The sequence below is a fragment of the Cryptomeria japonica genome, chromosome 1 (assembly GCF_030272615.1).
Source record: "Cryptomeria japonica chromosome 1, Sugi_1.0, whole genome shotgun sequence".
NCBI lineage: Eukaryota > Viridiplantae > Streptophyta > Pinopsida > Cupressales > Cupressaceae > Cryptomeria > Cryptomeria japonica.
In genome coordinates this window covers 410444268-410471824 of record NC_081405.1, presented here as the reverse complement: position 1 = coordinate 410471824, position 27557 = coordinate 410444268, and the positions used below count along the sequence as shown (strand labels likewise).

The 27557-nt window shown below is 38.1% G+C and overlaps 1 protein-coding gene across 4 annotated transcripts; it reads right to left on the bottom strand.

The window, feature by feature from the left end:
• Nucleotides 1-96: 96 nt before the first annotated feature.
• On the bottom strand, nucleotides 97-26388 carry LOC131065539 (L-Ala-D/L-amino acid epimerase). 4 transcript variants are annotated; one of them, XM_058000088.2, is made up of 7 exons: nucleotides 26253-26388; nucleotides 25678-26123; nucleotides 24742-24852; nucleotides 24437-24653; nucleotides 1155-1488; nucleotides 911-972; nucleotides 97-597 (listed from the first exon to the last, which is right to left on the bottom strand). In XM_058000088.2, the coding sequence occupies exons 2-7, from the start codon at nucleotides 26062-26064 to the stop codon at nucleotides 515-517; spliced, it is 1194 nt and encodes a 397-aa protein (XP_057856071.1). In that variant the 5' UTR covers nucleotides 26065-26123; nucleotides 26253-26388; the 3' UTR covers nucleotides 97-514. The 4 variants fall into 4 exon arrangements, with proteins under 4 accessions (XP_057856071.1, XP_059074370.1, XP_057856058.1 ...); XM_059218387.1 differs by having other exon boundaries at nucleotides 25678-26143; nucleotides 26253-26358; XM_058000075.2 differs by having other exon boundaries at nucleotides 25678-26146; nucleotides 26253-26353.
• Nucleotides 26389-27557: the final 1169 nt, after the last annotated feature.

Genomic DNA, 27557 nt, shown 5'->3' with positions numbered 1-27557 from the left:
TTAAAAATCCCCCATTTTGAATTGCAGCAGGTAGAAAACCTAAAATGGCACTAAATACCAAAATTATGGAGCGTTTTTCACATTTACATGATGCACTAAACAAAAGAAGATTTGATTGGAAAAAACACCCTTAGAAACAACTGAATAACAAATATCCTCAAAAGTAACTAGTATTCTCACCATTTTATACAATCATGAATTAACCCAAAGAATCAAAAATCCTTGAGCTTGAATGGTCATTTATACCCATCTTAATATGCAGATTGTCCATGTTTCCAATGTATGTGTTAGGTTCCAATAATAAGGCATTTTAGCCAAAAACTTCCTCATTTCTCATCTCAAGGTTGCTTTGCGGAAAAATACCTCGATGTCACCTGGAAAACCACCCCTAAAACCCTTCTTTCATTCATGAGAAAAATGGAAGCTAGCAATAGCCATTCAATGTCTTTCTCTTAACTGTTTCGGTTGGAAAAGCGCTCCAAATATCCTTCTTTTATTCATGAGAAAATACAGATTACTCATCGTCTCTTTGTTCTTTCCAGTCAAGGAACCCGCCATGCCCAGCAGCATTTGTGAATCTGTATACAGGACCAGCCACTGACCCAAGAAAAATGTCAATCCTGATATTTTAGGCGCTAAAAATAATTAGTAACGGCACTTGGCTAAAAGAAATGGCATCCAGAGAAACCCATCCACTTTTGTCACAGTAATTTTATAGAACTGAAAGAGCTAGTCAACTGTCCTATCAATAACGTTAATCTCAAGTTTTCAACGAGTGACAGTGCGGAGAAGACCTTGATCCTAAAAGATGACAAAAGAAGAAAAAGGATCTTACAGTCCAATGGAGGATGTTAATATTCCCAAAGGTTCATAAATGGAGAAAAAAAAACTATGGAGCAAACAATTCTACCTTGATAACCCCCAATTACTGGGTCGTCAGAAAGGAGGAGTGGAGTGTCAAGATCAACAAATCTGCACGACATTTATAAAGAACCGAAATCATTTTTTTAATAAAAAAATGACCCGTACATAAAATATGAGCTTATCAACAAGGAGGAAAACATTATTGGGATAACCGCAATATTGATTTGAAATTTGCAATTATAACAAGATAACTCCATCCATGCCAAATGATGAAAAGTGAAGAGTCTTACTTGAAGCAACCAAGACCAGCAGCGAGATGTGCAGCGAATCCCATGGCTAGCCTGGTCTCAACCATGCCACCAATCATCAGTTGAAGGCCTTCTTTTCTTGTTAACTCTATAATCTCCAAAGCTCCAAGTACTCCAACTTTGGCAAGTTTTATATTTATAACATCTGCAAGCCTCTCGTGTACTATCTTCTGGACATCCAACAATCCTCTGCAACTTTCATCTGCTGCAACTGACACTCCATATACCTCCCTTGCTACCTTGCTTACATGCCCTAGCCCATCCCAGTCATCTCTCGCCACTGGTTGCTCAAACAAAATGGGAGTAACTCCCATATCTATAAAATACAAAGAAAGCACATTGGTATTTTAAGATCTTTATTAGTAAAAACATAACTATAGCGGAATTTAAAAAGGAAATGACCTTAACAAAGAACTGATATACAAAAAATTTCAATTTTGATTGGAATAAACCATAGCAGCAAAAATTGTTTTGGGGAAAAAATCGGCAACCCAAAAGTATAAAGGTTTTTTGAAAAAATCAGAGTTTAAAAAAATCGTAAATTTTTTTAGAAAAAACTTAAGAGCATTTCCATAGCATAGAGATATAGCGAGAAAATAAAATAGAGTTTAACCCATGATTTGTAGAAAATAGATTTTGATGTTTATATTCATATTGTTGATTACATAGGCAAATATTCAGTTAATTTTTTAAAAGGCAACCACCAAATACACCAACTAGTTGTCTAAGTCTGAGATCAAATATTAGATAAGTCTATGAAGTAACTGAGATCAAAATTTATTAGACAGCAATCCAGCTACTATTAGGAATTTAGTAAAAGTGGAAGCCATTTTGTAGTGATACAAGACTTCCATTGTGATTGAGGCAAGGATATTTCTAGGGGTAGTTCAATATTTGAGAAAGCTTATCAAATCACATTCCACAATTGCAATGCTTTATATTCCCTAATGACAATTGGTAAGTCCTTTATGTGGGGTAGAATTCAACAAAAAGCATTTGTTTGGTTGAAGTAAAAGATTAGCAAGCCACTGGTTTTGGCAATACCTAGCTTGCAACTGCTATTTTAGGTGGAGACAAATGTTAATGATTATGTATTGGTGGCTGTTTTATTATAAGTATGAAAGCTTATTTGTTGTCATTCAGATTTATTTCATATAATGAAATTGAATGTCTTTGTCTGAGCAAAAATTAAATATATCAGTTATAAATTATAAGTCATTGAACTCGCAAGCCTTGTGCCTTTGCTGGGCCGTTGGGCTCGTGGGTTTAAAGTTTTAAACAATTGAAGTGTGGGCAATGATGGCCCTTGAAGAGATCCTTTGTAAGTGGTCTCTCTAGGCTCAGACCAAGCTAAAAACCTAGGTTTCCTCCATCAAAAACATATATATTATTATTATATTAAAAATTCAATATGTACCTTATAAAATTTACATTATTTTTAATTTATAGTTTATTATATAACTATTAATATATATTAATAGTCTATATAATTGCTTAAGTTTTAAAGGTACTCTATAGATTAATTATAAACTATGAAGGTTTGCTCCTTCCCCATCAAAGTGCCATCTATAATAGTGCATAATAGTTATAATTTTAAAGTTAGCGTATAATATTAATTATATACTTGTTCGCATCAAAATCCATTGGGCGGGGTGTGCAAAGAGCTCGAGTCATATCGAAGCCGTGATTTTGAGCATATTTGCTAGCTACTTCAACACTCTCATATGACCCCCCATGATTTGGGATGATTGAGGCCATTTCAAATTTGATTAATGATTGCCATTATTCCTCTCGCCCCTCTATTTAGGGTTTGCCCTATTTCTGAGCAATTAGGTAATTTCACGAGTTTTTCTAGAGTTTAGCGGGTTTTTGCAACAATTTTTTTCACTTTTTTTGGGGGGATCTGACTTAGTATACTGGGTAAACCGGTTATCAAAAAAGGAGGTATATCGGCCATAAACCACCAACATTGACTGTCCTTGTACAAATATTCCTTTTCATCAAAAGTCCTTTAGTCACTATAGACATGGTATTCATCATTATTAGCTGATGATGAGCTAGAGGTTGGTGAAGGTAGTGGTGGTGTCACTTCTCCATGATCAAATACCTGTTCCCACTTTAATGGTTTCCATTTGGCAAGAATCTGAAATTTATGCAGTATGTTCCAGTCTTGGAGATTATTGTCATATATTAATTGTGGGGAAAAGAAGAATTCCCATATTAGTCTTGTCTTAAGAATAATCCTTGTGACAATCTCCTTCTAAGTGAATATTTAGGATCTGGATTTACTTGGTCTGGTCCAGCATAAGTGAAGAAATCTAATATTTCTTGTGTTATTGGTGCCGAACAACTAACCAATTATGTGAAAAAGGGTCTTCTGATCAAGTCTAACAATGACAGATATTGGTGTTTTGTTTTAATTCTCAGAATTGAAAATTCACCATAATTTTCATTACTTATAACTGGTTCGAAATACACCCTAAATGTGATAGTGTATCTGCTGCATAGAGTGCCTAATCCAGATATTTCTTGTTAGTAACTTTTAGGAGCATTATTCTTTGGACACTCTGATTTATTGTCCGGAAATAGACATCAAATTCCTTGTTGATCAAGAATCCTGGATTAGAAGAAGGATTAGCTAGATTCTGCATGAATACTCCGAGTACTTTCCTTCTGAGATAATCAGCGACAACATTTTCTTTCCTTGGGATATGTTGAGCTTCATAGTTGAATTGATTTAAATATTCTTGCCATCCAACATATTTCTCTCGACCATCCTTTCTACCATGGTCCTTTTCTTTGAATGTCAAGAATCTAGTGCAATCAGTTCTGATTATGAATATCTTTAAGTGCATCAGTTTCAGGGCAAATTTCTTCAAATTCTTAATAATACCATAGATTTATTTATTAGAATAAATCCATTTTCTAACTTCTACTGGGAAAACATCACTAGCAAATTATGCAGTAAATTCTTTTCCATCCTTAACAAAACAAAGGTGTCCACCCCATGCATATTCTGAAGCATTTCTATACAAAATAAAGTCTTCAATTGTCGGAACATGTAATACAAGTAGATTCTGAATCTTCTATTGTATCTTCTTAATTGCTTGGTCATGGCTTGGTCCCCATTGTGGTTTCTTCTTCGTGAGAAGTTGTGGTAATGGTTCTCTGTCAAAACCTGCACCTGGATAGAAATTATTTACATAATTTAACATTCCTAAAAATCCTTGCAGCTCCTTAGTATTAAGAGGAGGCTGAAATTCAAGGATCTTATTTTTAATATGAGGTTGAACCTCAAGTTTTCCAGCATTAACAATCATTCCTAAAAATTTACAAGAGTCTGAGCACCATTGAATTTTAGAGAGGGACAAAGACAACCCCTAAATTTAAAGCTAGACTATAGAAGATTTCTAGATGAGACTAATGTTCATCAAAGTCTTTACTAAAAATAAGAATATCATCTATATATACACATAGGAAATCTTCACAGCCACAAAAAATTTTATCCATTCTTTCTTGGAAATAAGGAGCATTCATTAAACCAAAAGGCAACACTGTCCATTCATAATGTCCAAAAGGGCAGCTGAATGCAGTCTTATATTCTTCTTTCTTCACTCTGATCTGGTAGAAACCTGATTTGCAATCAAATTGAGAGAAAGGGGGGGTTTAACACAATTTAAATGCAAAAAATCGTTTGAAATTGGGTCAACGATTTTTCATGAATCGGGATTTTTTTGGGGAATAAATCAGCTGGCTCCACAATTCATGATTAATCGGGTATAAATAAAAAGAAAACACATGGGTATTTTAAGATCCCTATATAAGTAAAAACATAATTGTAGGGGGATTTAAAAAGGAAATAGCCTTAACAAAGAACTGATATACAAAGTTTTTCAATTTTGACTGGAATGGACCTTCTAGGAGATGCAGGTTTAACATAAGCCCCATACAGAGCGAGGCCCAAACTATGCTTCTACATCTAACTAGTGAATTGAGTATTACACACCAACCACTAGATCCACTCTACTTTGTCCATAGGATCGTAACCAACATAGTGAATTTAGGAGCTACAAGGAACTATGTTAAAATATGCAGCATGCAGCATCTGCTGATTAACATTGTCAGATGAAATGGACAAACATACACCAAATCAGAAAATCTCAAGAATTAAGATTTACTAGTCTGCAGAAGAGACTACTCCATGAAGGCATTGTTAATAAAAATCATCCTAAAATGGTATATTGCAATCTATTTTCTATATGTTGACACATAATATAAGAACATATATTGAGGCTCAATTCACAGTACAGGTAATATAAAAAAAGTGAGGGACTTGCTTTGTTGTAGAGTGCTCAAGCATACAGATGGGAACAAGGAATTGTTTAGTGGCTGTTTGTTATCGTTAGGCTGTTTGTCACGACCCTACCATAAGAAGAACAGGAGCAGCATGAGGAAGTCGACTTGATGCAAAGCCTCGCGATTTCCCAATCAGAAGTCTATACCAGCAATAATATCACTCAACAAAGGAATGAAGGGTTAACACCGATCAGGATTAGTTAGGGCAAGGATTAACTAACTCCAAGTGGTGCGACTGATGAGAAGTCAAAGGGCATAAAAATAAGGCACAACCACTGCAAGCAGTTACCCTTGTGGAAGAGACATGCCTCTTCAAGTCGTGAGAAGGTATAAAGGACAAGGATCAGCATTTGAAAAGGAGCCATCATTGGCTAAGAATTAAGTACAGCAATCGGCGAGCAATAAGCAGACTCAGAAATCGTGTAAACAGCAGCAATGTAATTGGAATCAGATTCTCATTAACCTGATTCAGACCTGCTGTAATCAGCATCTAATAATCTGAATAATCGTTCTTGTGGTATATATTTACTTATGCATTAATTGTCAATATTTATTTCTTATATACGTATATTGTAATGAACCTTTGTTGTACCTGCCTTGCCTTTCTGATAATTAGGGCCTGATCTATCCACTGAAGGTTAGATTTAGGGCCACAAAAGGAAATTACGGTTTCCTGCAGCATTTAGATATTTTATTTTATATGTCAGCAGTAATATTAGATCGGTGGCATAATTATTGCAGCACAAAATACATACACGACCCATTCTAGATTTTGAGGATTTTCCAAGTTGGCTGGGCTACCCATCCAAACCCATCCTGTCTCTTAGGGCTGATAGGGCCACCTGAGGATGGGCCCAGCATACCCCTAGCTTGCACTCATTATCTTGAATGTACTAACAAGCAGAGGATATCAGGAAGATAACAAATGCATACAAAAAACATAGATTCATGACTATATTAGTTGGTTAACATTTATCCATTATATATAAATTTGTAGGGATTAATTCATTATATTTGTGCCTAGTTGCAAAAACATGACTATCATTAATTAGTATTCCTTTTCTCTACATATCAGTTGTGTCTGAGAATGAATGAATTATTTTTATTCTTTTATCTATCACTAAAGTGTATTTTAATGAAGCATTCTAAACCTGATATTGCAGGTTACCTATCTAGCGTGAAGATTAAGTTCATTTGGTAAGACATTTTTAGGCATGGAACCGATTTAGCAATTAATCTAGGTCATTAGTTAAATTATATTAATTATTGTTATATGAGGAATGAAAACAGATTTAATACAACTTGCACAAAACATACTTCAGCATTTCGACACTTAAGCGGATTGGCCTGGGAGCGTACCAGCCTACTGGTGATGGGAAGGAATGCTTACTAGGTGCTAGTTATTCATCACTGGGAAGAACCAGCGACTAGCCCTTTTACATCATCTGCTGACTAATGCATTCCCAGGGCAATCCTCATGGTTGTCTAGGCATCATAAATTATGAAAACTGAAATAAATATTATTACTGAGTAACGAAGTTACCTATTGGATGTTTCTCCTTGTCCTTCTCTCCTTGTCACCCCCTCTCTTGTGTTTCCTTGGGGTGCGGTTTTATACCTCTTTGAAACCACACGATTCCCTTTGAAACATGGTGTCTATTCCAGAGGTGGCTTGGGAATGGATGCATCCTTTCATTACTAGTTAAGATAAAACGTATTTTAAGTGGTAAAAATAATTTATGTATTGAATATATATATATTTATGTACATGTATTGTTTAATGTTTCCAATCATTGCCTGCTGTCTACACGGGAATATGACAGTCCTCCCCCCTTACATTGCTTGTCCTCAAGCGATGTGGAGATTTGGGTGGTTGAAGATCTCTTCACCCTCCCAGGTTGCATCCTCCTCCGGCAACCCTTTCCATAAGATCAAGTATTCTACAATGTTTTTACTCTTTATTCTCCTTTCTCTTACATCTAAAAGGGCTTCTGGCTCGAGTGTTAATTTTCCCTCATCATCTATTGGAGGTAACTCCTTGCATGGGGATATCTGCTGCCCTAATGCTCTTTTTAATCTAGACAAATGGAATACATTGTGGATGCGGCTGCCTGGAGGAAGCTCAAGTTCATACGCTACTTCTCCTACCTTCCTTGATATTGGGTAGGGTCCGTAGAACCGTGGCTTCAGCTTCTCTACCCCACTAGATTTCAGCGAAGACTGCTTGTAAGGCTGCAACCGTACGAAGACTAAGTCCCCTATCTCAAATGATCTTTCAATATGATTACGATCAGCGTATATCTTTTGCTGATTTTGGGCTTGATGTATGTGATCTTTTAGAGCCCTTAGGATGTCCATGCTTTCCTGAATAAAATCCTTGGCTCGTGGTACTTGACTTTCTGGAGTAATTAGTGATCCAAAAGAGGTGGGTTCATAACCATAAAGTGCTTTGAATGGGCTCATTTGGATAGACATATGATGTGTAGTGTTATAACAGTATTCTCCTAAATGTAACCATTTGATCCAAGCTTTTTGCTGCCCAGTGACATAATTTCTTAGATATCCTTCAATCCATTTGTTGATGATTTCAGTTTGTCCATCGGTTTGGGGATGATAGCTAGTACTCGGAGTGAGACTAGTCCTCGCCATCCTGAAGATTTCTTGCCAAAATTGCCCCATAAACCGGCTGTCTCGGTCACTTATGATATTTTGGGGAAGCCCATGAAGTCTGAAGACTCCCTTAAAAAACACTTATGCTACTTGAGATGCTTGGAATTTGTTTGTTATAGCAAAGAAGTGTGCATATTTGGTGAGACGGTCCACAAACACATATATACAATCTTTTCCTTCGGCCTTGGGTAGGCCGGTGATAAAATCCATCAAAATGCTTTCCCACTTCTGGCCGGGAATGGGCAATGGTTGTAGCAACCCAGCTGGGTGGTTGAGTTCTGCTTTGTTCTTCTGGCACTGTGTACATTCTTGTACATATTTTTGGACTTCTTTCTTAAGTCCTTTCCAAGAATACCGTTCTCTGATTTGTTTATATGTCTTATAGAACCCTGGGTGTCCTACCAATGGATTATCATGGTACTCTTTAACTATTACTTCCTTGAGTTTAGAGTTGGGCACCAAGTACAACCTATCCTTATATAGGATAAGCTCCTCCACAACTTTGTATTCTGCATGACTTGGTGGGTCCCTCAAGATCTCGCTAGCAAAAGTGTCCTTGGCATATTCTGCCAAAAGATCATATTTCCAATCAGCATTTATAGAAGTTATGGTATTTATTTGTTGCTTCCTTGATAAGGCATCTGCTACCACATTGGTTGTTCCTTTAACATATTCAATATCAAAGTCATAAGCTTGTATCTTGCTGACCCATTTTTGTTGCCTATCATTTAGATCCCTTTGGTTTAAAAAGAATCTTAGGCTGTTATGGTTTGTCTTTACATGGAATTTGGTGCAAACTAGGTATTGGCGGAATTTGGCTAGGGCATGCATGATGGCTAACATCTCTTTATCATAGACGGGGTAATGCTTTTCTGTTTATGTCAGCTTACGGCTTTCGAAAGCTATGGGGTGTTTCTTTTGCATGAGGACAGCTCCAATCCCTTCTCCGGAGGCATCACATTGTAGTTCAAAAGGAAGGGAAAAATCAGGGATAGCTAGGACAAGGCATGAGCTCATAGCTTCCTTCAGACTTTCAAAATCTCTTTGGGCTGCTTCGCTCCAAGTGAAAGCCCCTTTCTTAGTTAGATCGGTGAGAGGGGCTGCCACTTTGGAGAAACCCCGTACAAAACTTCTGTAGTAACTGCATAACCCCAAGAACCCCCTTAATTGTGTGAGGGACTTAGGTCTAGGCCATTCTCTGATAGTGGTTATCTTTTCCTCATCCACGCTAACCCCCTCCGCATTAATCTTATGCCCTACATATAGGGTTTCCTCCATTCCAAACTCACATTTGGATGCCTTAGTATAAAGTGACTCTTGCTCTAGGATCCTTAATGTGTCCTCAATGTGTTTGAGGTGCTCCTCCCAAGTTTTGCTGTAGATCAAAATGTCGTCAAAAAAAACTAGTAGAAATTGCCTTAGTTGCTTGCGGAAAGTATGATTCATACATGACTGAAATGTTGCTGGTGCATCGGTTAGACCGAAAGGTAGAACCAAGAATTCAAAATGTCCATAGTGACACCGAAAGCTGTTTTGTGTATGTCCTCTTCCCTCATCCTAATTTGATGATATCCTGATCGAAGGTCGATCTTGGAGAAATATCTGGCCCGTGTAGTTCATCAATCAGCTCATCTATCCTTGGGATTGGGTACCTATTTTTGATGGTTTTCATATTCAGTGCTCTGTAGTCAATACACATTCTTAGAGTGCCATCTTTCTTTTTAACAAGTACCACCGATGATGCGAAAGGGCTGGAACTAGGTTGGATGTGTCCCATAGCAAGTAGTTCCTTAATGGTTTTCTCAATTTCTTCCTTATATTTGTGAGGGTGGCGATAAGGGGTAGTGATGACTGGTTTTGCCCCCTCTTCCAATTCTATAGTGTGTTCAAACCCCCGTTTGGGAGGCAAACCTTGGGGAATTTCCCCAAACACCCCTTTATATTTCTCCATGATGGGTTTGATGTCCATATGCGTGGATTTCTCATGATTATTGCTCTTATCTAGTATCATGCATTGGGCCACCCATTCTCCTCGTCCTTTTCTAAAAATTTGCTCCAATTTCTTACAAGAAACCACTTTAGGGCTACCATCAGGTAAGCCTTTGAGAGTAACTTCCTTCCCTTCATTCCGAAATCTGATTATTTGGTTTGGGAGATCAAACATAAAACATCCCAATGAATAAATCCATGGAGTCCCCAATATGATATCTATGTCCAATGGTACCACGTAGAGATCTTCCCTTACCGGATGGCTACCTATTATGAACTCCAACTTAGGTACCAACTTAGTGCATTGGACCCTTGCCCCTGTGGCTATTGCTGCTTCGAACCCCTTAAAAGTTTGTGTGGGTAATTTATGCTGCTTGACAACCCTTTCATCAATGAAGTTATGGGAGGCTCCACTGTCCACAAGTGTGACTACTTTCTTCCCTTTAAGCGAACTCTTGATTCTAAACAGGGTGTGTTTAACAACATGGGTGATAGTGGCAACTATGGCCTGATCTTCCTCCCCCAGTCTCATCCTTTTGCTAGGTGGCTCTTCCTCATCCTCATATGGTGAGGCTTCTATTCTGTGAGCCCGGCCTTGACATTTATGGCTCCTTCCTTCTTAGGGTTTTAGACATGTGAAACAAAGTCCCTTCTTTTTAAGGTCCTCCAAGGTTGAACACATATGTCCCTTTTCTCTCTTTCCCTTGCAATAGGTGCAAGACCTTACAATCCCTTCTTGATTGTGTTTACTGTCCTTGGCCGGAGGTTTGGAGGAGTTGCCAAAGGGCTTGGTCTTGTCCTTGGGTGAGCTTTCTTCAAATTTCATAGCTTTTTGTATAGCCTCATCTAATGTTTGGGGTTCATGGGCACTCACTGTGCTTTTGATTGATCCCCTCAAGCCTTCTATGAATAGGTAAGTAAGCCTTTCTTGTGTTAGACCCGATACCATCACTGCTAATTTCTGGAATTCTGTGGCATAGTTTTCAACAGTCCCCTGCTGCCTTAGTTGGGTGAGCTCTCGAAAGTACCACTCAGGATGCTTTTGGTCAAATCTTTTTATGAGCTTTTGGGTGAACTCCTCATATGTGTTTATAAGTTGATGTCCTTGAGTGATAAGGCCATGGTGCCACCACTCATGGGCAACTCTGGATAGATGAAGTATAGCAAATTTAATGGCATTGGATTGAGTCATGGGGCTGAGGGATAAATAGGTATCCAATTTTTGGACCCATGACCTAGCTGATACCTTGCCTTCCCCATCATAGTTGGGGATAGTCACCTTATTGAGCTTGTTTTGAAGCTCTTTGTGGGCTGGAGGATGTCTTTTGTTCCAGCCCAATGTCTTTAGTTTGGCATCACAATAGTCTTTGAAGGTTACAAGATCTCGTAGTTCGGGATCCAACCCACGGTAGTCTGCAAGGATTTGATCTACATTTCCCATGGGCATGTCATGGTTATCATCACTTATTGGCGCTTCCTCGGGTAGGAATGAAGGTCGAGTGGGCCTTGAGCTGGTGTCCTTTGACGAGGTGGGGTGGTGGTTTTCAGAATGATTGGATTGGGCTTCTTTGGTGTTATGGTTGCTTATGTTTTGGAGGGCCTGAAGGACTAGTTGGTTATTCCTCTCATTCTGTTCAATGAAGACCTGCATGGTTCTTTCAATTTGTTCCCTCAGTGCTTGAGCGATTTGCTCCATGAAGGCCCTAAGTTCAATACTAGCTTGTTCACTCATGTTGTTGGCACCTTTTTTTCTCTCTCTTTCTAAGGCCCTACGGGATCTTTGGCTTTGTTGCATTAACTATTTCCATAGGGTGGCAGGAAGGAGGCTCTGATACCACTGTAATGAACCTTTGTTGTACCTGCCTTGCCTTTCTGATAATTAGGGCCTGATCTATCCACCGAAGGTTAGATGTAGGGCCACAAAAGGAAATTACGGTTTTGTTGACGTGTATTTTGTACACAATCATACACAGAATAAAATACCCAAAGGCATCTTATCCTCTCTTGAATAAAGTCTCTAACTGCTGAAGATATCGCAAGAAGGATCAATTAGGGTGACTCCAATGTTCTTTTAAGTAGGGTCTCTACGTGTGGATAAGCACCAGTGGTCGTTGTGATTGCTGTGTCATCAAGGGGCCTTACGTTTCCGAAGTAGAATTTCCTAAACTAAGCAAGCTCTTAAAAAAAATCAAAAGAGTAGGGTTTACAAGAGATCTAGTCTAATCTAACCCTAAGAATGACTCAATGTGGACGAGACTTGGCAAGATTCTACCAACTTCAATATTGCCATAAAATAACAACTCAATTGAAATTGATGCGATCTTCTAAGGTAACAAATGATTTTTCAATTCATCAAAGATCATGGACACTACCACAAAGGTACATATCCAAGATACAATAACGATTGAAGGTTTAAATGATTCAAGTTTCTCCAGTTGACCACGCAAGGCATTCCTACAATCAGCAAGAAGCTAGTGGTTTGGAAATTGAATCTCACCGACGATCAAGTCCAACACTTCGTCCTTCAAACTAAAACACTACTTTGATTGAGAATGATTCAAGAAAATGAACAACCATGAAGATAACCACAAGAATTGCAATAAAACACCATAACTTCAATATTTTATTGATCTCAAAGCCATCATGTACAACAATTGTTTGAAATTCCTTCCTCAAAGCTCAATCTTGCTACAAAATAACTTGCTTCTATTAAATTGCTAATCTCTAATCTCTCTCTAATTCTCTAATACATCATTCTTACAAAATGAAAGAAATGAGGGTATAAATAGCATCCTCAATTACAATGAACGGTCCAGATCAAAAAGAAAATCAATGGCCAAGATTATGACACCTAAACCCTAATTAGGGTTTATTACAAATAGCCCCCTTTTTACTAAACAATATTAAATGCATAGCCAAATATTAAATTTGGCACAAAAATCTAGGAGACATAGACCAATGACAATTAAGGTGCCATGTCATCTATAACAACCTCTCATCTAGAATCTTATTCCCTTTCCAATGTTCCTTTTTAGCATATGCAATGAATCTAGATACGATTCCTTCGATCTCAGCAATTGGAATCTCGAGAAGATTCCTCATTCTTTCTTCCAAGTGGATGACCTGATCAAATGCCTTGAGAAGAGCAGCGTCCCATTTAGGTTCAAGTTCTTTGGTCTTCTCAATCAGGAGCATGGTAGCAAACATCTGGTCTCGTTGCTCATCAGTGATAACATTAGCATCCTTGCAAAAGATAACCTTGACCCTTTCTTCCAATTCCTGCAAATCCACATCCGTCTCAACTTCGATCCTCCTGCCAAGAATAGAATGTAGTACTTCAAACACTCTATCCTGGATCGGGTGGATAACCTCTTCAACATGATTGCATTTAGTACTGATGTCCTCGAAGAGAACTTCCTTCATCTGGAGTAAGGTTGACCACTGAAGCAAACTATGAGGTCCTCCATCCATTATCTTTTCCTGCACTAAGACCTTCCTTGATGTTTGTCTGATTACTTGCAAGACAGGAATGATAACATCTTTAGTATGAGCAAAGGCAGCTACCGTTATCATTAAGTTGTGGATGATCTCAAGAACCTAAATAGCTCAGTGAATAGTCTGCATCATCCTCGTTGCAAATTCCATGGCAACTGTATGAGATTTGTCAATCCAAGAGCTCATAAGTTGGACCAAACTCCTAACTCTCTCTGCCTCACCAATTGATTGAAGGGGAAGTGCCTGTACGGGTGATACCGTTGGATCCTGACGTCCCAAAGGCTGATTGAGATGGCTGAAATATGTTCTCCATGCACCGACCTCTCTCTCAAGCTTTCTATTTTTCTCCATTTCTTCCCTAAGCTTGTCTTTAAATGCCTCAAATGAATCGGTGGCCTCATCTAGTGTCTGCTCGGCTGTGAATGGACCAAGCTCAAATGTCTCTACATCATATTCTTCTACGAGGATCTCACCTTCATACTTGTCTACTGCCGATGTAGCTATCTGCAATTTCCTGGATCCTGTTTCATCTCTGATCATCTTGGACATCTTAGTAGCCTTCCTCTTCTCTGTCACTTCCTGAGAATTCCCAACAAGGCTCTTTAAATCAATCACGTTGTCCTCGTCCTCGATCACAATCACCCTTGTTAGTCTTTCCTTTAACCAATCTGGGATGGCAGATCTTGTTTCTTTAACCTGTATCTCCTTAGGCAATGTTTCTTCTTCTTTGGGAGGAGATGTCACTTCATTATCTTCCCTATCTTCATTTAGCTCATTAGCTTGGAGAGATCCACTTGGTGACCTTCGAGGTGCCTGTCCTTCTTTATCGTTCTGTACCATTGATTCCATAGACTCCTCTATTTCAAATGTCCTCTTTTCTTGTCGAGAAGATGTGTCGGATGAACGATCTCGGTTGGCCTCTTGCTTCTTCTTGGAGGATTCTCTTTTCTCAGGTCTCTCTTTCCTCTTCGAGCCTCTTGGATGGAGATTGCCTTCACTTACGCTTCGAAGGTTGCCTTCGCTTGTGTTTCTGGGATTAGGATTACCTTCACTTACACTTGCCCCTCCTTCAGCTGGTCTCTCTTCCAAAGTAAAAGTCATAGCTATGCCTTGCTCTCTCAACTTCTGATGCTGCACATCAACCCATCTGCGAGTACAAGACAAGACTGGAGCCATCAAAGCATCTAGATCCACAACCTCGGGTTCATTCCAATCTAACCTCACTGATTTGCTTTCTCGATCATAGGATGATTGGAGATGTCTGCCACTGTCCTGAGCTTGGTCGGCCACTCTGTAAATCTTGCATTTCCTGATGAAATCCAAAGGCAATCTAGAATGCATCTTTCTTTTCACTTCAAGATCATCTAAGAGATTCATCACAAAGTCTTCTATCTGAAATTCATGCTTATATTTTCTACCGACTGTCTCCTCTATATACCCATATGGATCAAAGCTCTCTCTCAAGGCAAAGAATGAAAAAGAATATAAAGCTAACTCCTTCTCTGCATCATCCATTGCTAGAGCATTAGGACATACCTCAACTGAATTCCCTAATATGATAGGTACAGGAACTCCATTTCCATGTCTGTGTCTGAATGCCTTCGCATAAGCTGCCAACTGTCTTGTTACCTCAAGTAACACTATTCTGTCTGTCGGATATCTCAGCAACATGTATGGAGGTGAAGGACATCCATGAACTCTAATATAAGTAAATTTCGGAAATTGGATAAACCAAGCACCGTACCTCTTTACTAGCTCTTGTGCATCCTATGATAGCCTATTGTGAATCCCACCTTGCAACGTCTTGGTGATGTTCATCGTGAAGGTATCATTGACTAACTTGTAGTTACTTCCTGGCGGATGATGCAAGTGAACATAGGAATCACAAACTCTGACCTCGCCGGGTCCTCTTCCAATTACTCCTCTGTGAGGTAGTCCTGCGTACTCAAAGCTCCTGATCAAGGCATATATGACGTATGAACTCATGTGGAAAGACTTGGTAGCCTTGAGTCTCCTTAACTGTACGTCCAAGCAATGGCTAATCATTCTAGCCCAATGAATTGTTCCTTTTCCCTGAACTATCACTTGGATGAAGTAGAACATCCATTTCTCAAAATAGAAGGCTTGAGGGGCTCCTGTGACTCGGTTGAGCAGTGTTATCAAATCTCTGTACTCCTCTTGGAAATCGATCCTATGTGGTGTGTTCGGAATCTTGCTCAAGCGAGGACGACTCTTGAGTAACCAGTTCTTATTGATGATGCTTAGGCAAGCCTCTGGATCATCTTCGTACATGGACCTGGCTCCTTCTATGCTTTTGTAGACCATATCTTTGTGCTCTAGAAGATGGAAAGCCTCACTTATAGCTTCTTCTGAAAGGTAAGCCAAAGTGTTTCCCTCCTTGGACACGATCGTTCTTGACTGTGGATCATAATGGCGAGCACACTCGATCATCAACTCATGGCACTGGACTGCTGGAGGGAAGCCGGCCGCCTTAATGATGCCACTTTCAATTATCCTCCTGGCGACAGGTGATGGCTTGCCAATGTAAGGGACCTCTCGAAACTTCTTTGTACTGAAGTTTCCCAAGTTGGTATCTCCAATGTTGCTCCACTTAGACACGATCTTGGTCTCCAATTCTTCGTTCTTTTGATCTTCCTTCATGAGAGCTGGACGACTGGTGGATGCTCCTGCCTTCGGGGTCGCCATTGTAACACCTACACAACATTTCATAATAAGAAATAGATTTTGCAATGTATAAACATAGATTAGATTAAAGATTAAATTTAGGAAACTTCATGATAAGTCTTTGAGTTATCATTTCCTAAATACGATTTGAGCTACAGGAAATTCAAAATTTCAAAATTCAAAATTTAGAATTGAGACTACGACGATTCAAAATTCAAAATTAAGACAAAAGAAGACTTCGCCATACCTTTCTTGAGAGCTAACTCTAAAAAGATGCAAAATTATGAAAATCACCTAGGCAAAATCGAAGTTTGAAGTATCAACGTGATCCTCCTCTAGCGAAGGCGCCTCCTTAATTAATTCCACCACCTTTGGGGGTCTCCAACGTCTTGATGGCAAATTCGCTCCACTTGAACACAATTCGCACTCCCCTTGAATGGAAATTTTGCACTTTTTCCTTGATGAAATTCGCACTTCTCCAAATCGCATGCAAATGAACGCTTAAATGATGATTTGAAATGTTTGAAAGTACCCTCCTTATATAAGCGCTCATCTCCTTAATCTCCCATAGGCCAACCTTTGAAATAAGGTAAATAATAACAAAATTTAAAATAAAAGGAGGCCGACTTTTTGCAAAATATTTAAAATGAAACCCAAGCGCTCTTTTATTTTTTTAATTTTTAATTAATTAATTAAAAATGCCCTTGTAATTAATTATTTCGATTTTTAAAAGGCAAAATTAATTAATTAAATGCCTTGTGCGCTATTTTTAAATGCTAATTTTAATTAAATATTTCAAATTTTATTGATTTTTAGCATTTAATGTAATTTGAAAATGATGTTAGCGCCAAAACATGGGAGATGTAAGGGGTACAAACCACATCGCTCTGGTCCCTGGGAGAGGGACAGGAGCGATTTAGCATTTTGCTCTTGAATTTCTCACCTTTTACGTTCAAAACCACTTCCTCTACGTTGAAACCGGCATCTTCATTGGGAATCTTGAGTTTGATCAATTCAATGTTGTAGATGAATGCCTCTTAAGATCATTATCGCCCTGGTCCCTTGGTGAGGGACAGGAGCGAACCTTTGTTCCTTGGGCTTATCCTTGTTCATATCAACTTGCAATTGTCTTCACAGTGTAAAATAGTTCCCTTTATTCCTTCTCGAACGTTTGAAATGGGAGTGGCAAGTCAAAATTACACACACTTGGACATTTCGCTCTTGTCCCTAGGAGAGGGACAGGAGCGAACTTGGGTAATTTCATCACTTTTGCGGTCTTTGACACTTTAATTTCTCTTCGAGGCATTCCAAACATCATTGCCCCTTTGTACCTTGGCTTGGAGTGGTTTAAACTTGGAGGGGAAGTCAAAATAACTAAGATTTCGCCCTGGTCCTTGACTGAAGGACAAGAGCGAACTTGCATTTGTAGGCTCATTCATACTTTGCCAATGTTTAAAACTATCTTCAATGGATCCGCTATGCTCCCCTTCACTCATCTTTGACATGGAATTTGCTTCATCTTGGCGAGAAACTTGTCTAAGGAAGAAATCGCTCTGGTCCCTGGGAGAGGGACAGGAGCGCCTAGGACAATATGGGCTTCACTTGGTGTCTTGCAATCTTCAAATTATCTTCAATGGATTCGTTACGCCTCCTTTGCTTGCCTCAAACTTAACACTCACTTGATCTTCGCCCAAAACTCGTCTTATAAGGAAAATCGCTCTGGTCCCTGAGAGAGGGACGGGAGCTATCACTAAAATTCACCCTGGTCCCTGGCAAAGGGACAGGAGCGATTTTGCTTCTAGGGCCAATTTTCCTCATGATGGCACTTTCAAGTTATATTCAACTGATAAGATGTACTTCCTTTGTTCTTCTCAAATCGCGAAATCGTTCAAATCTTTCAAGGACAAGCCGATTTTGGATTTCAAGCTCCGGTCCTTCAGTGAGGGACAGGAGCAAACTTGTCCTTCTAGCACATTTCCTTGTTTGCAAGTTTCTTCAAATTATATTCAATGGACAGAACATGCCCTCCTTTATCTCTTCCAATTCGAAAATCGTCTTGGTCCTGCAAGGACAGTGAAATTTTGAGAGACAAGCTCCGGTCCTTCAGTGAGGGACAGGAGCGATTTTGTCCTTGAGGGCAAATGTTCAACTTTTCTTCGCAAACAACTAAGTCTGGACGCTCCATCATGTTGATTTCACCTTTCATCATGTCTTTAATGCTTTAGTTTGATCAAAATGAGGTTAAAATGGGCTAGGCAAGTCACTTCGCCCTGGTCCCTGGCTGAGGGACAGGAGTGATTTGGCCTTAAACTTCAAAAATTTGCCATTTTGAGTCTCAAAACTCTTCTAAACTTTCAATTCGTGTTCAACTGCATCTCCTGGCGACCCTGCACATGACAAATGAAACACATTAATAACCAGGATGCATAAAATATCATTTCCGCCCTGGTCCCTGGCTGAGGGACAGGAGCGAACTTGCTTCCACAGGCCAAAATATCAAGATTTTAAGGCTTTAGTCACTTCACACGGCAAAATTAGGCCATTTCCAATGCCTAGGATCAATTATTAAAATTTCCAAAATTTGGTCAAAATCATTCAATCAGACAAAGTTCCATAATTCCATCATCAACACTTCAGCAAAATTTGGACTTGCATTCAAAATTCCGACTGAACCTAGACAAACTTTCTTGATCCCTAACAAATTCACCCTATTTCAAAATTGCATCTTACTGGAGGAAGCTCAACAATTCATCAAAATGGACTGGACTCTGGCCTGAAAACACTAAAACGGAAACCCTAAGGCTTGACCCTAGTCCAGACGACTGACTCACTAACCCAAAACCCTAAAAAGCAGAGAGAAGGACGAGCAAAACGAGCAAAAAGAGGGGGGTCCCCATTTTAATGGGGCGATGTGTGAAATGGTCACAACAGGTTTCCTGCAACATTTAGATATTTTATTTTATATGTCAACAGTAATATTAGATCGGTGGCATAATTATTGCAGCACAAAAAAAATACACGACCCATTCTAGATTTTGAGGATTTTCCAGGTTGGCTGGGCTACCCATCCAAACCCATCCCGTCTCTTAGGGCTAATAGGGCCACCTGAGGATGGGCCCAACATACCCCTGGCTTGCACTCATTATCTTGAATGTACTAACAAACAGAGGATATCAGTAAGATAACAAATGCATACAAAAAACATAGATTCATGACTATATTAGTTGGTTAACATTTATCCATTATATATAAATTTGTAGGGATTAATTCATTATATTTGTGCCTAGTTGCAAAAACATGACTATCATTAATTAGTATTCCTTTTCTCTACATATTAGTTGTGTCTGAGAATGAATGAATTATTTTTATTCTTTTATCTATCACTAAAGTGTATTTTAATGCAGCATTCTAAACCTAATATTGCAGGTTACCTATCTAGCGTGAAGATTAAGTTCATTTTACCCTTTTGTACATTACAGATGTGCTTAGTTCATTTGGTAAGACATTTTTAGGCATGGAACCGATTTAGCAATTAATCTGGGTCACTAGTTAAATTATATTAATTACTGTTATATGAGGAATGAAAACAGATTTAATACAACTTGCACAAAAAATACTTCAACATTTCGACATTTAAGCGGATTGGCCTGGGGGCGTACCAGCCTACTAGTGATGGGAAGGAATGCTTACTAGGCGCTGGTTCTTCATCGCTGGGAAGAACCAACGACTAGCCCTTTTACATCGTCTGCTGACTGATGCATTCCCAGGGCAATCCTCATGGTTGTCTAGGCATCATAAATTATGAAAACTGAAATAAATATTATTACTGAGTAACGAAGTTACCTGTTGGATGCTTCTCCTTGTCCTTCTCTCCTTGTCACCCCCTCTCTTGTGTTTCCTTGGGGTGCGGTTTTATACCTCTTTGAAACCACGCGATTCCCTTTGAAACATGGTGTCTATTCCGGAGGTGGCTTGGGAATGGATGCATCCTTTCATTACTAGTTAAGATAAAAAGTATTTTAAGTGGTAAAAATAATTTATGTATTGAATATATATATATTTATGTACATGTATTGTTTAATGTTTCTAATCATTGCCTGCTGTCTACAAGGGAATATGACATATATGTATGATTGGATATAAATTGCATGTCTGATTAATAAATCTGTTTGTAAACCCCCATCATGTATGGAAGGAAGGAGGCGTAGGGAAGAGGAAAATCATGAGGATTGCCATCTAAGTAGGCCACCCCGAGTGGATGTCCATTTTGCCTGCCACCAAGGTCAAGAGGGCCAAAGCTCTGCTCTTGGGCTTAGATAGGACAATCAAGAAACCTTCATTACGATCTCCTCTCCGACTCTACAATGATGGCCATTGATTTTAGGAGATGAGGCGTGGAAAGGGAAAGCAAGTACAAGCACCCCACTAGGTAGGCGACCCCAAGTGGTGTCCATGTTGCCTGCCACCAGGGCCAAGAGGGCCAAGTTCTGCTCTTGGGCTTAATGTGGGATGGCTTCAAGTGTACCTATCATGCTTCTTCCCTCAAACTCTAATGTGTTCAAATAATATTGTAGATATTATATGAATATTGCATGTTATGGTCTAACCCTAATAATTGGAGATATATATCTATATATGCATATGTTCCCTTGGTTATGGTTGCAGGATTCAAATCCAAGATCATATTGTATAAGGTGATATCTCTCTTGGTAAAGATGTAACACTAACCCTAAATTGTTGCAAATGTGATTCTAGGGCAAATCCCAGGGCAAAATTGGAAGGGGACATTACAGAACATATATATTGGAGGGTCAATTCATAGCATAGGTAATATAAAAAAAGTGAGGGACTGGTTGCTTTGTTGTAGAGTGCTCAAGCATATAGAAGGGAACAAGGAATTGTTTAGTGGTCATTTGTCATCATTAGGCTGTTTTTGATATTTTTAGATTCTTCGCCAATGTCCAGTTTTACCACATTTGATAGATTTTCTCTAATCCTGAAATAAGATCACCTCAACTTCGAAATCTCAATTATTTAGGATTGTAATGATAAATAATTGTACCTGCAATTTTACCATTCATTTTATGCCACTTTGTATCACTGTCCTAATGTAATGTCCCCTTTTGGGAGGACACTAAATTTTGCCCAAAAAACTTGTAGAATTGTTGTAGGTTGTCTATTTTCAGTCTGTTGTGCTAATTTGGACAGATTTAGTTTGATGTTGTTTCCCTCTTTAAATGGATAGGTCTGCTGTTTATATCAATCTGATCTGCTGCCTATACTCAGATATATATATGTGTGTGTATGAGAATCCTTTCTATTCCATCAAGTCTGATTCTCTGGTTATTGATTTAATATTTCCTCTTCTTTTCCTTCAATGCCTGCTTTATTACTGTTCGCAGATTTGTATTTGTGATCTGATCTCTTTGATAAATGTTCATATCATTCTTCCAGATTTTCTTATAATTCTGACTTAGGTCTGCTCCTAAATCTGCTTCTAATGCTTCATATATTTTTTCCTATTCCATGGATCCCTACTTCTCAAATGAAAACTTCTCCACTTTATATCCTCCAATGTGAGGGAGAGTCACACCTCTTCTTCATGTATGCCCTTTGGCAAGAGACATCCCCATCCTTTGAAAGGGACACAACCTTTCACAATCGGTACTGCACTTCTTATTTAAACCAGATCTGCACCTCTGATTCCCAAATTCTACCCCTTCTCAAATGAGGTTCGCTTCTCCCTTTTATAAATTATGTTTGAGGGAGTCATAAATTTTCCTTCCATGTCTTTTGACCATTCATTAACTTAATTAAATTTTAATTATATTTAACCATAATATTTTATATTTTAATTTTAATTTTATTTTTATTCTTTTGTATTTTAATATTATTATCATTATTTATTATTAAATTATATTTCAAAGCAGGGACATTACACCTAAGTGCTTGATCCTAGTACACAATTTTGACTAATTTGGTGCCCCCTTTCACCCAAACTCCTAATTGACCCAAAACAGAACTTAATCATTCAAATATTTAACAGCACTCAGGTTATCAATTCCTCTCCCAGGTTCGAATCAGTCCATACCTTGGTTCCATACCACTCACATATTCAACCCCAGAAGTTTGAAATTCAAATTTTCAATCATAGGTCCAAGACAATCCCTTAGCAAATAGCTATCATATGCCAACTCTGACACCAAAATTATCAAATTGTATCTAAGTCAAGTACAAAAGAACATCAGCCCTGGGTCATTTTATCATTAAGAACCAAGGTCATCTACCACTCATCTCTCTCAATGACTCACTTCTAGCATTGCTAATCTCGGAATCACTCTTACCTCTGCTATTACGGTGTTTTCGATCAGCTATTACAATTGCTTCACATCTTTGTCAATGTATTCCGAAAACCCTATTTTCACACTAGGCCATTGCACCACCCTTAAAAAATTTGTTTGGGTTCCAAGTTATCTTCGTGATTACAATGTCATTTGCATTCATTGCATGTCTTTTCCTACTTTTATCAAAAGTGTTGAATTGATCAACAAGGCTTGTCTAAGACCAAGATCCTCACATAACAAGCTCTAAAAGGTTTTAGTCAATATTAACAATTTTCATTGCAAATCTTGAAATCTGAGGTGAATCTTGGTTTGCGGGTACCAAAGGTTTGCAGGCATCAAAGTTGAATCTGTAGTCAAAGATCATTTCTGCAATTTAGGAATCAAAACCACAAACCCAGGTTCGCACACAGTCATAGAACTCGCAAATCATAGTTTTCCCAATTTGTTTGTCTTAGATCCAGCATGAATCCACTTGTTACCATCAAACTAATCTCCATTTCATCGATATCAAGATACATATTTCTTGTTATTTCATTCTATTTTCATACCCCATCATGTACATGCTTCTATCCCAGCTCTTTCTCCAACTCTAATATGAATATTATTGCTCATTTGTATTTATTTACCCTAGATATTTATGCAGGTATGTTTTATTTTGTTACAAGGAAAGACACATATCATACATTACTTATAACGATCTGGACCCTACTTACCCCAGTTTATAGGGGGTACTTTTTTTTTATATCAGCCTATTTTAACATCTTTGTTTGAAAGTTATATACTGATTGGAAATTTGGACATTGGATCATTATACAAATTGTATATTGATTAGAAATTTGATGCCATTTTTTTTTTTAAAATGGTACATGGAAAAAAAGTTTTATTCACTTTAATCTTTGATTATCACTATGATAAAAATAATCTAAAATATTATGCTTCTTTATAAGGGATTTGACATGATTTCTATAGAATTTTCAAAAGACCATTACTATTAATTAGTCTGCCCTTAATTGAAGGTCTAAAATTTGAGTCTTAGATTATCTGTGCATTTCAATATGGCATCAAAGACGAGCTCGGTGAGCTCAAGCTGATGTAATTTAAGGGGGTGTTAGAAAGGTAATCCACACTCCAAAAAACAGAACCAGTGAGAGGTTTCGTAGTTCTGTGGTAGATATTGAAACACATAAAAAATTATAAAAACTAATATACATGAAGAATTGTGAACTATGTTTGAAAACACTGCTACAGAAGCAACATTAAGAGAATTTTTGGTTGGAATCAAACAACTAAACGTTAAACAAGAAGCCAGGCAAACCAGAGCCATATGCCATTTTGACATACAAAAAATAGAGAATCCCTTTATGCAATTCAACAACTGGATTCTATCTTTTCCCCTTTATTGTTTTAATTGTGTACCCTTAGTTTTGACCTCGTGATGTAACTGGGGAACAAATCCAACCTTCCAGTGAGATGCGGAGATCAACGAAGGCAACCTTCGAGCATCAGATGGATTAAAGGCAATACGTCCATTCTTTCTTGAGTTAATACATGGTATGGAAAAATGCAAATAACTTTAAAAATATCTTAAGTTTGGATGACTTTCCAAAGGCGTCCATAATGGTGGTAAATGTTAATCTGTGTGTTGCATTGATAGAAATCATTTACTATTATTCCTTTTACTTGAAAAGGAAATTGAATTTGTATGAAGCAAAGAAAGGTACAAACCATGGAGTCGTTGGAGAACTTGAATTGCCTCAGCAGCTGTATATCCTTCATTTGCATCGAGGATGAAGGAGCAACTTGGATGGCTATTACGAATAGCCTTCAGGACTTGTATATCTGCATCGAGGTTCTTACCCACCTTGAGCTTAAGCGTTTGAAACCCCAACTCAGCATACTTGGCAGCCAGCTGCGCAGCCTCTGCTGGTGTCACTATTGGTATCTGCATCATCAACAGCAAATCCCTTGAAATTACCACCCACAAACAAAAGACAAATTGAAATAATGGGCCATGGTGGGTAGTACCCAGCTGTAATATCTGTTGTTATGGAATCATAAGCACCACCAAATATTTGCCAAAGAGGAAGTCCGATGCTGTTGGCCACTCCATCAATCACAGCCATTTCCACCCCCGCTCTTACCTTGAAAGTCCAAAGAGTAAAAAGGTTAACATGAGGTTTTCACAATTCCTGAAAATGCTGTTTAAAAAACTTTGTTTTATTTTAGCATAAAATTGACACCGCACGCTGATCCATCAGCATTATGACAGAAGAAAAGATGTTTTGAAATGTAGTTTTATAAATAATCCATACTATGAAGAAGAGAAATAAAAAGAATTAAGGAAGAGTTGAAAAGATTAGATGACAATTACCAAGATAGAATTTTGTCATATTGTAAAGTGAAAAAAGAAAGGGGGCCAATAAAACAATTTAAAGCAGAGGGCAAAAAAGCCATTGAAATTAAGAGAAGAAGGTCAAATCCTCCCGTTCAAACCCAGCTATGCTTAATTTGTATGGCAGTAGAAAAGGTTAAATGAACATTTACAAAAAAAGATTTTATATGAATTGAAATGCGGAAAAAGTAAAAGAACATAAAAATTAAGGAAATAGATCAAATTCTCCTGTTTAAATTCGAGCTTTCTTTATTTTTTCCCGGCATGTCTCTCTCTCTCTAGTTTAAATTGTTGTTCTGTCTCTCTATTAAATTAATTTTATTGCACTTTTTTGCTGGTTTCAGTAATTATCTGGCTTCTTGTTAACATTGTGCACTGTTTATAAACTTATTTCTATAATTAGCATATATTTTCTTTTCTTCCGTCTTTATAATGATAGTTCATTCGCCATAATCTGGAGCATCGATACAAAAATAAAACACAGTTTTTTTTGGAGACACTTTTCAGAAAATACAATACTTAATGAATCTGAACTTGAGCAAGGAATGGGAGAGAGACAGAGAGAGAGAGAGACAGATGCAAAGGCATGGCCTGGAAGCAGGGTGTGAACGTGGCGAAGGAGGTCTCCCAGGGATTTGGAGGGAAGGGTTTGTAAGATTTCCGCTGCGTAGTTGGCTTTTTGGAGGGCCAAAGACTGATCCTCTGCCGTCACGCGCGGCAGGATCGGAGATTCGCCCCATCCTACGCCTCCTCCTCCTTCTTCTCCTCCTTGTTCCTGAACTTGTAAATCCACTCTCACTGCCACATTATTGACTTCCTCCACTCGCGAAGACGCAATGGTGAAGGGAGCGAGCAGCGGCACATTGAGCGGCCTTGCCTCTGCTTTCAACACCTTCACTCTGCACGACTCCTCTATTCTCTTCCACGCTGACAATGACGCACCATCTCCATCGCTCCTCATTCCCTTCACACTGCTGGAGCAACGAAAGGATGCACTCGAACACAGCTTCGCTTCCCCCCCTGAAATCAAATTTACTCGGCTACTACAATTCATGATTCGATTCGATTCGATTCGATTCGATTCGATTATATGAAAATTTAGAAAAAAAAAACTGAAATGAATTAGCCATTAATCGTCATTCCACTTACTTATATTCGGAAAACCTCATGGTTTGATTCCTTTCCATGGTTTACGCTGATCACTCTGATGCCTCATTTGGCATTTCCGTTTTGTCATTAGGTAACGCAAGACACTTTTGTATACACCTTATCTATGTATTTAATTGTTAAAAAATTCATCGTATGAAAAAATATCAAAGGGCTTTTGAAATTTTAGACATTTTTGTTTTGTCAGTAACGCAAGACACTTTTGGATGCATTTTATATGCGTGTTAAAAAAAAATTTGGATCAACTGAAAAGAGGGGATTTCTGTTGAGATCACATACATTAATGTATTCTATATTTGCTAAGTTCTGTCCATATCACTTTAAAACAAAAAAATATGCATAAACTTCTAAATCACTACCATAAAATTTTATTTTTGTAACTTTTTTGGTTTTAATGTATGGTTCTATATATTTCTGAGAATCTATGCATGTAATCTCACCTAGAAAATTGTTCAATATATTAATCTAGAGATTTAGTGAATCTATGCATGCTAATTCAGCTAGTAAATCCATCACTCCCTTTTACTAGCACTCAACCAAAATTTTCAAACAGACCATTTACTTTGACAATGTCATGTTATTAGGATGGTTTATTTGCTTGACAATAGAAATCTAAAATCTAAAATTTGATTATAACATTATTTGTTTGAATATAAACAATGTATTGGGAATTTTCTTACATAATTCAAGGCCGCTAAAAAATAGCGCAGCCCGGGACAAAACCTCCTCACATTCAGGGCAACCTGCAACCTACAAGTTTAGTTTAGATTATTCTTAAAATTACAACAAACTACTAAAAAATTTCTAGTGAAATCTGTATTCATGGATAGTATGTTAATTTATTGTTGCCCTGCCTGTTGCCTCTTTAATAGTCCCTCCCCTCTTTTTGGCACAAGCAGCCTCTTTTGAATTATTGGCTTCTACTGAAATCTTTGCTTTAGGTATTTCATCTTGCTTCAATTTGTATCCACATGTCCCTTGTATGCAAAAGAGTCTGGCTAAGCCGAATAGATGTGCATTTCACCATTTACCATGCAACATTGTGAATTAAAAACAACACACATGCCATATTGTCCAATGCATTCAAGACACGTAGACGAGCGAATTTTTCAGATCCATAAGGAACAAGTAATTTGTTGAATAGTCATTTCTTGTCTGTTTGTGGCAAAAATATTTGTCATGGCACATACTCCAAAAAATACTTTTCAAAGCACTATTATCTATTCTTGTATACTTTGTGTAAGGTCAAATTCCTTAATATTATATCCATTGTTTAAGCCATGATGA

What these genes read in the sequence shown, in the direction of transcription:
- LOC131065539 (XM_058000075.2), bottom strand. Translation starts at nt 26,290, where the DNA reads ATGGAAAGGAATCAAACCATGAGGTTTTCCGAATATAA. An exon ending in ATGAGGTTTTCCGAATATAA is followed by an intron (nt 26,147 to 26,252) that starts GTAAGTGGAATG and finishes CATGAATTGTAG; the next exon opens with TAGCCGAGTAAATTTGATTT. An exon ending in AGTAATTGGGGGTTATCAAG is followed by an intron (nt 598 to 910) that starts GTAGAATTGTTT and finishes TTCTTGGGTCAG; the next exon opens with TGGCTGGTCCTGTATACAGA.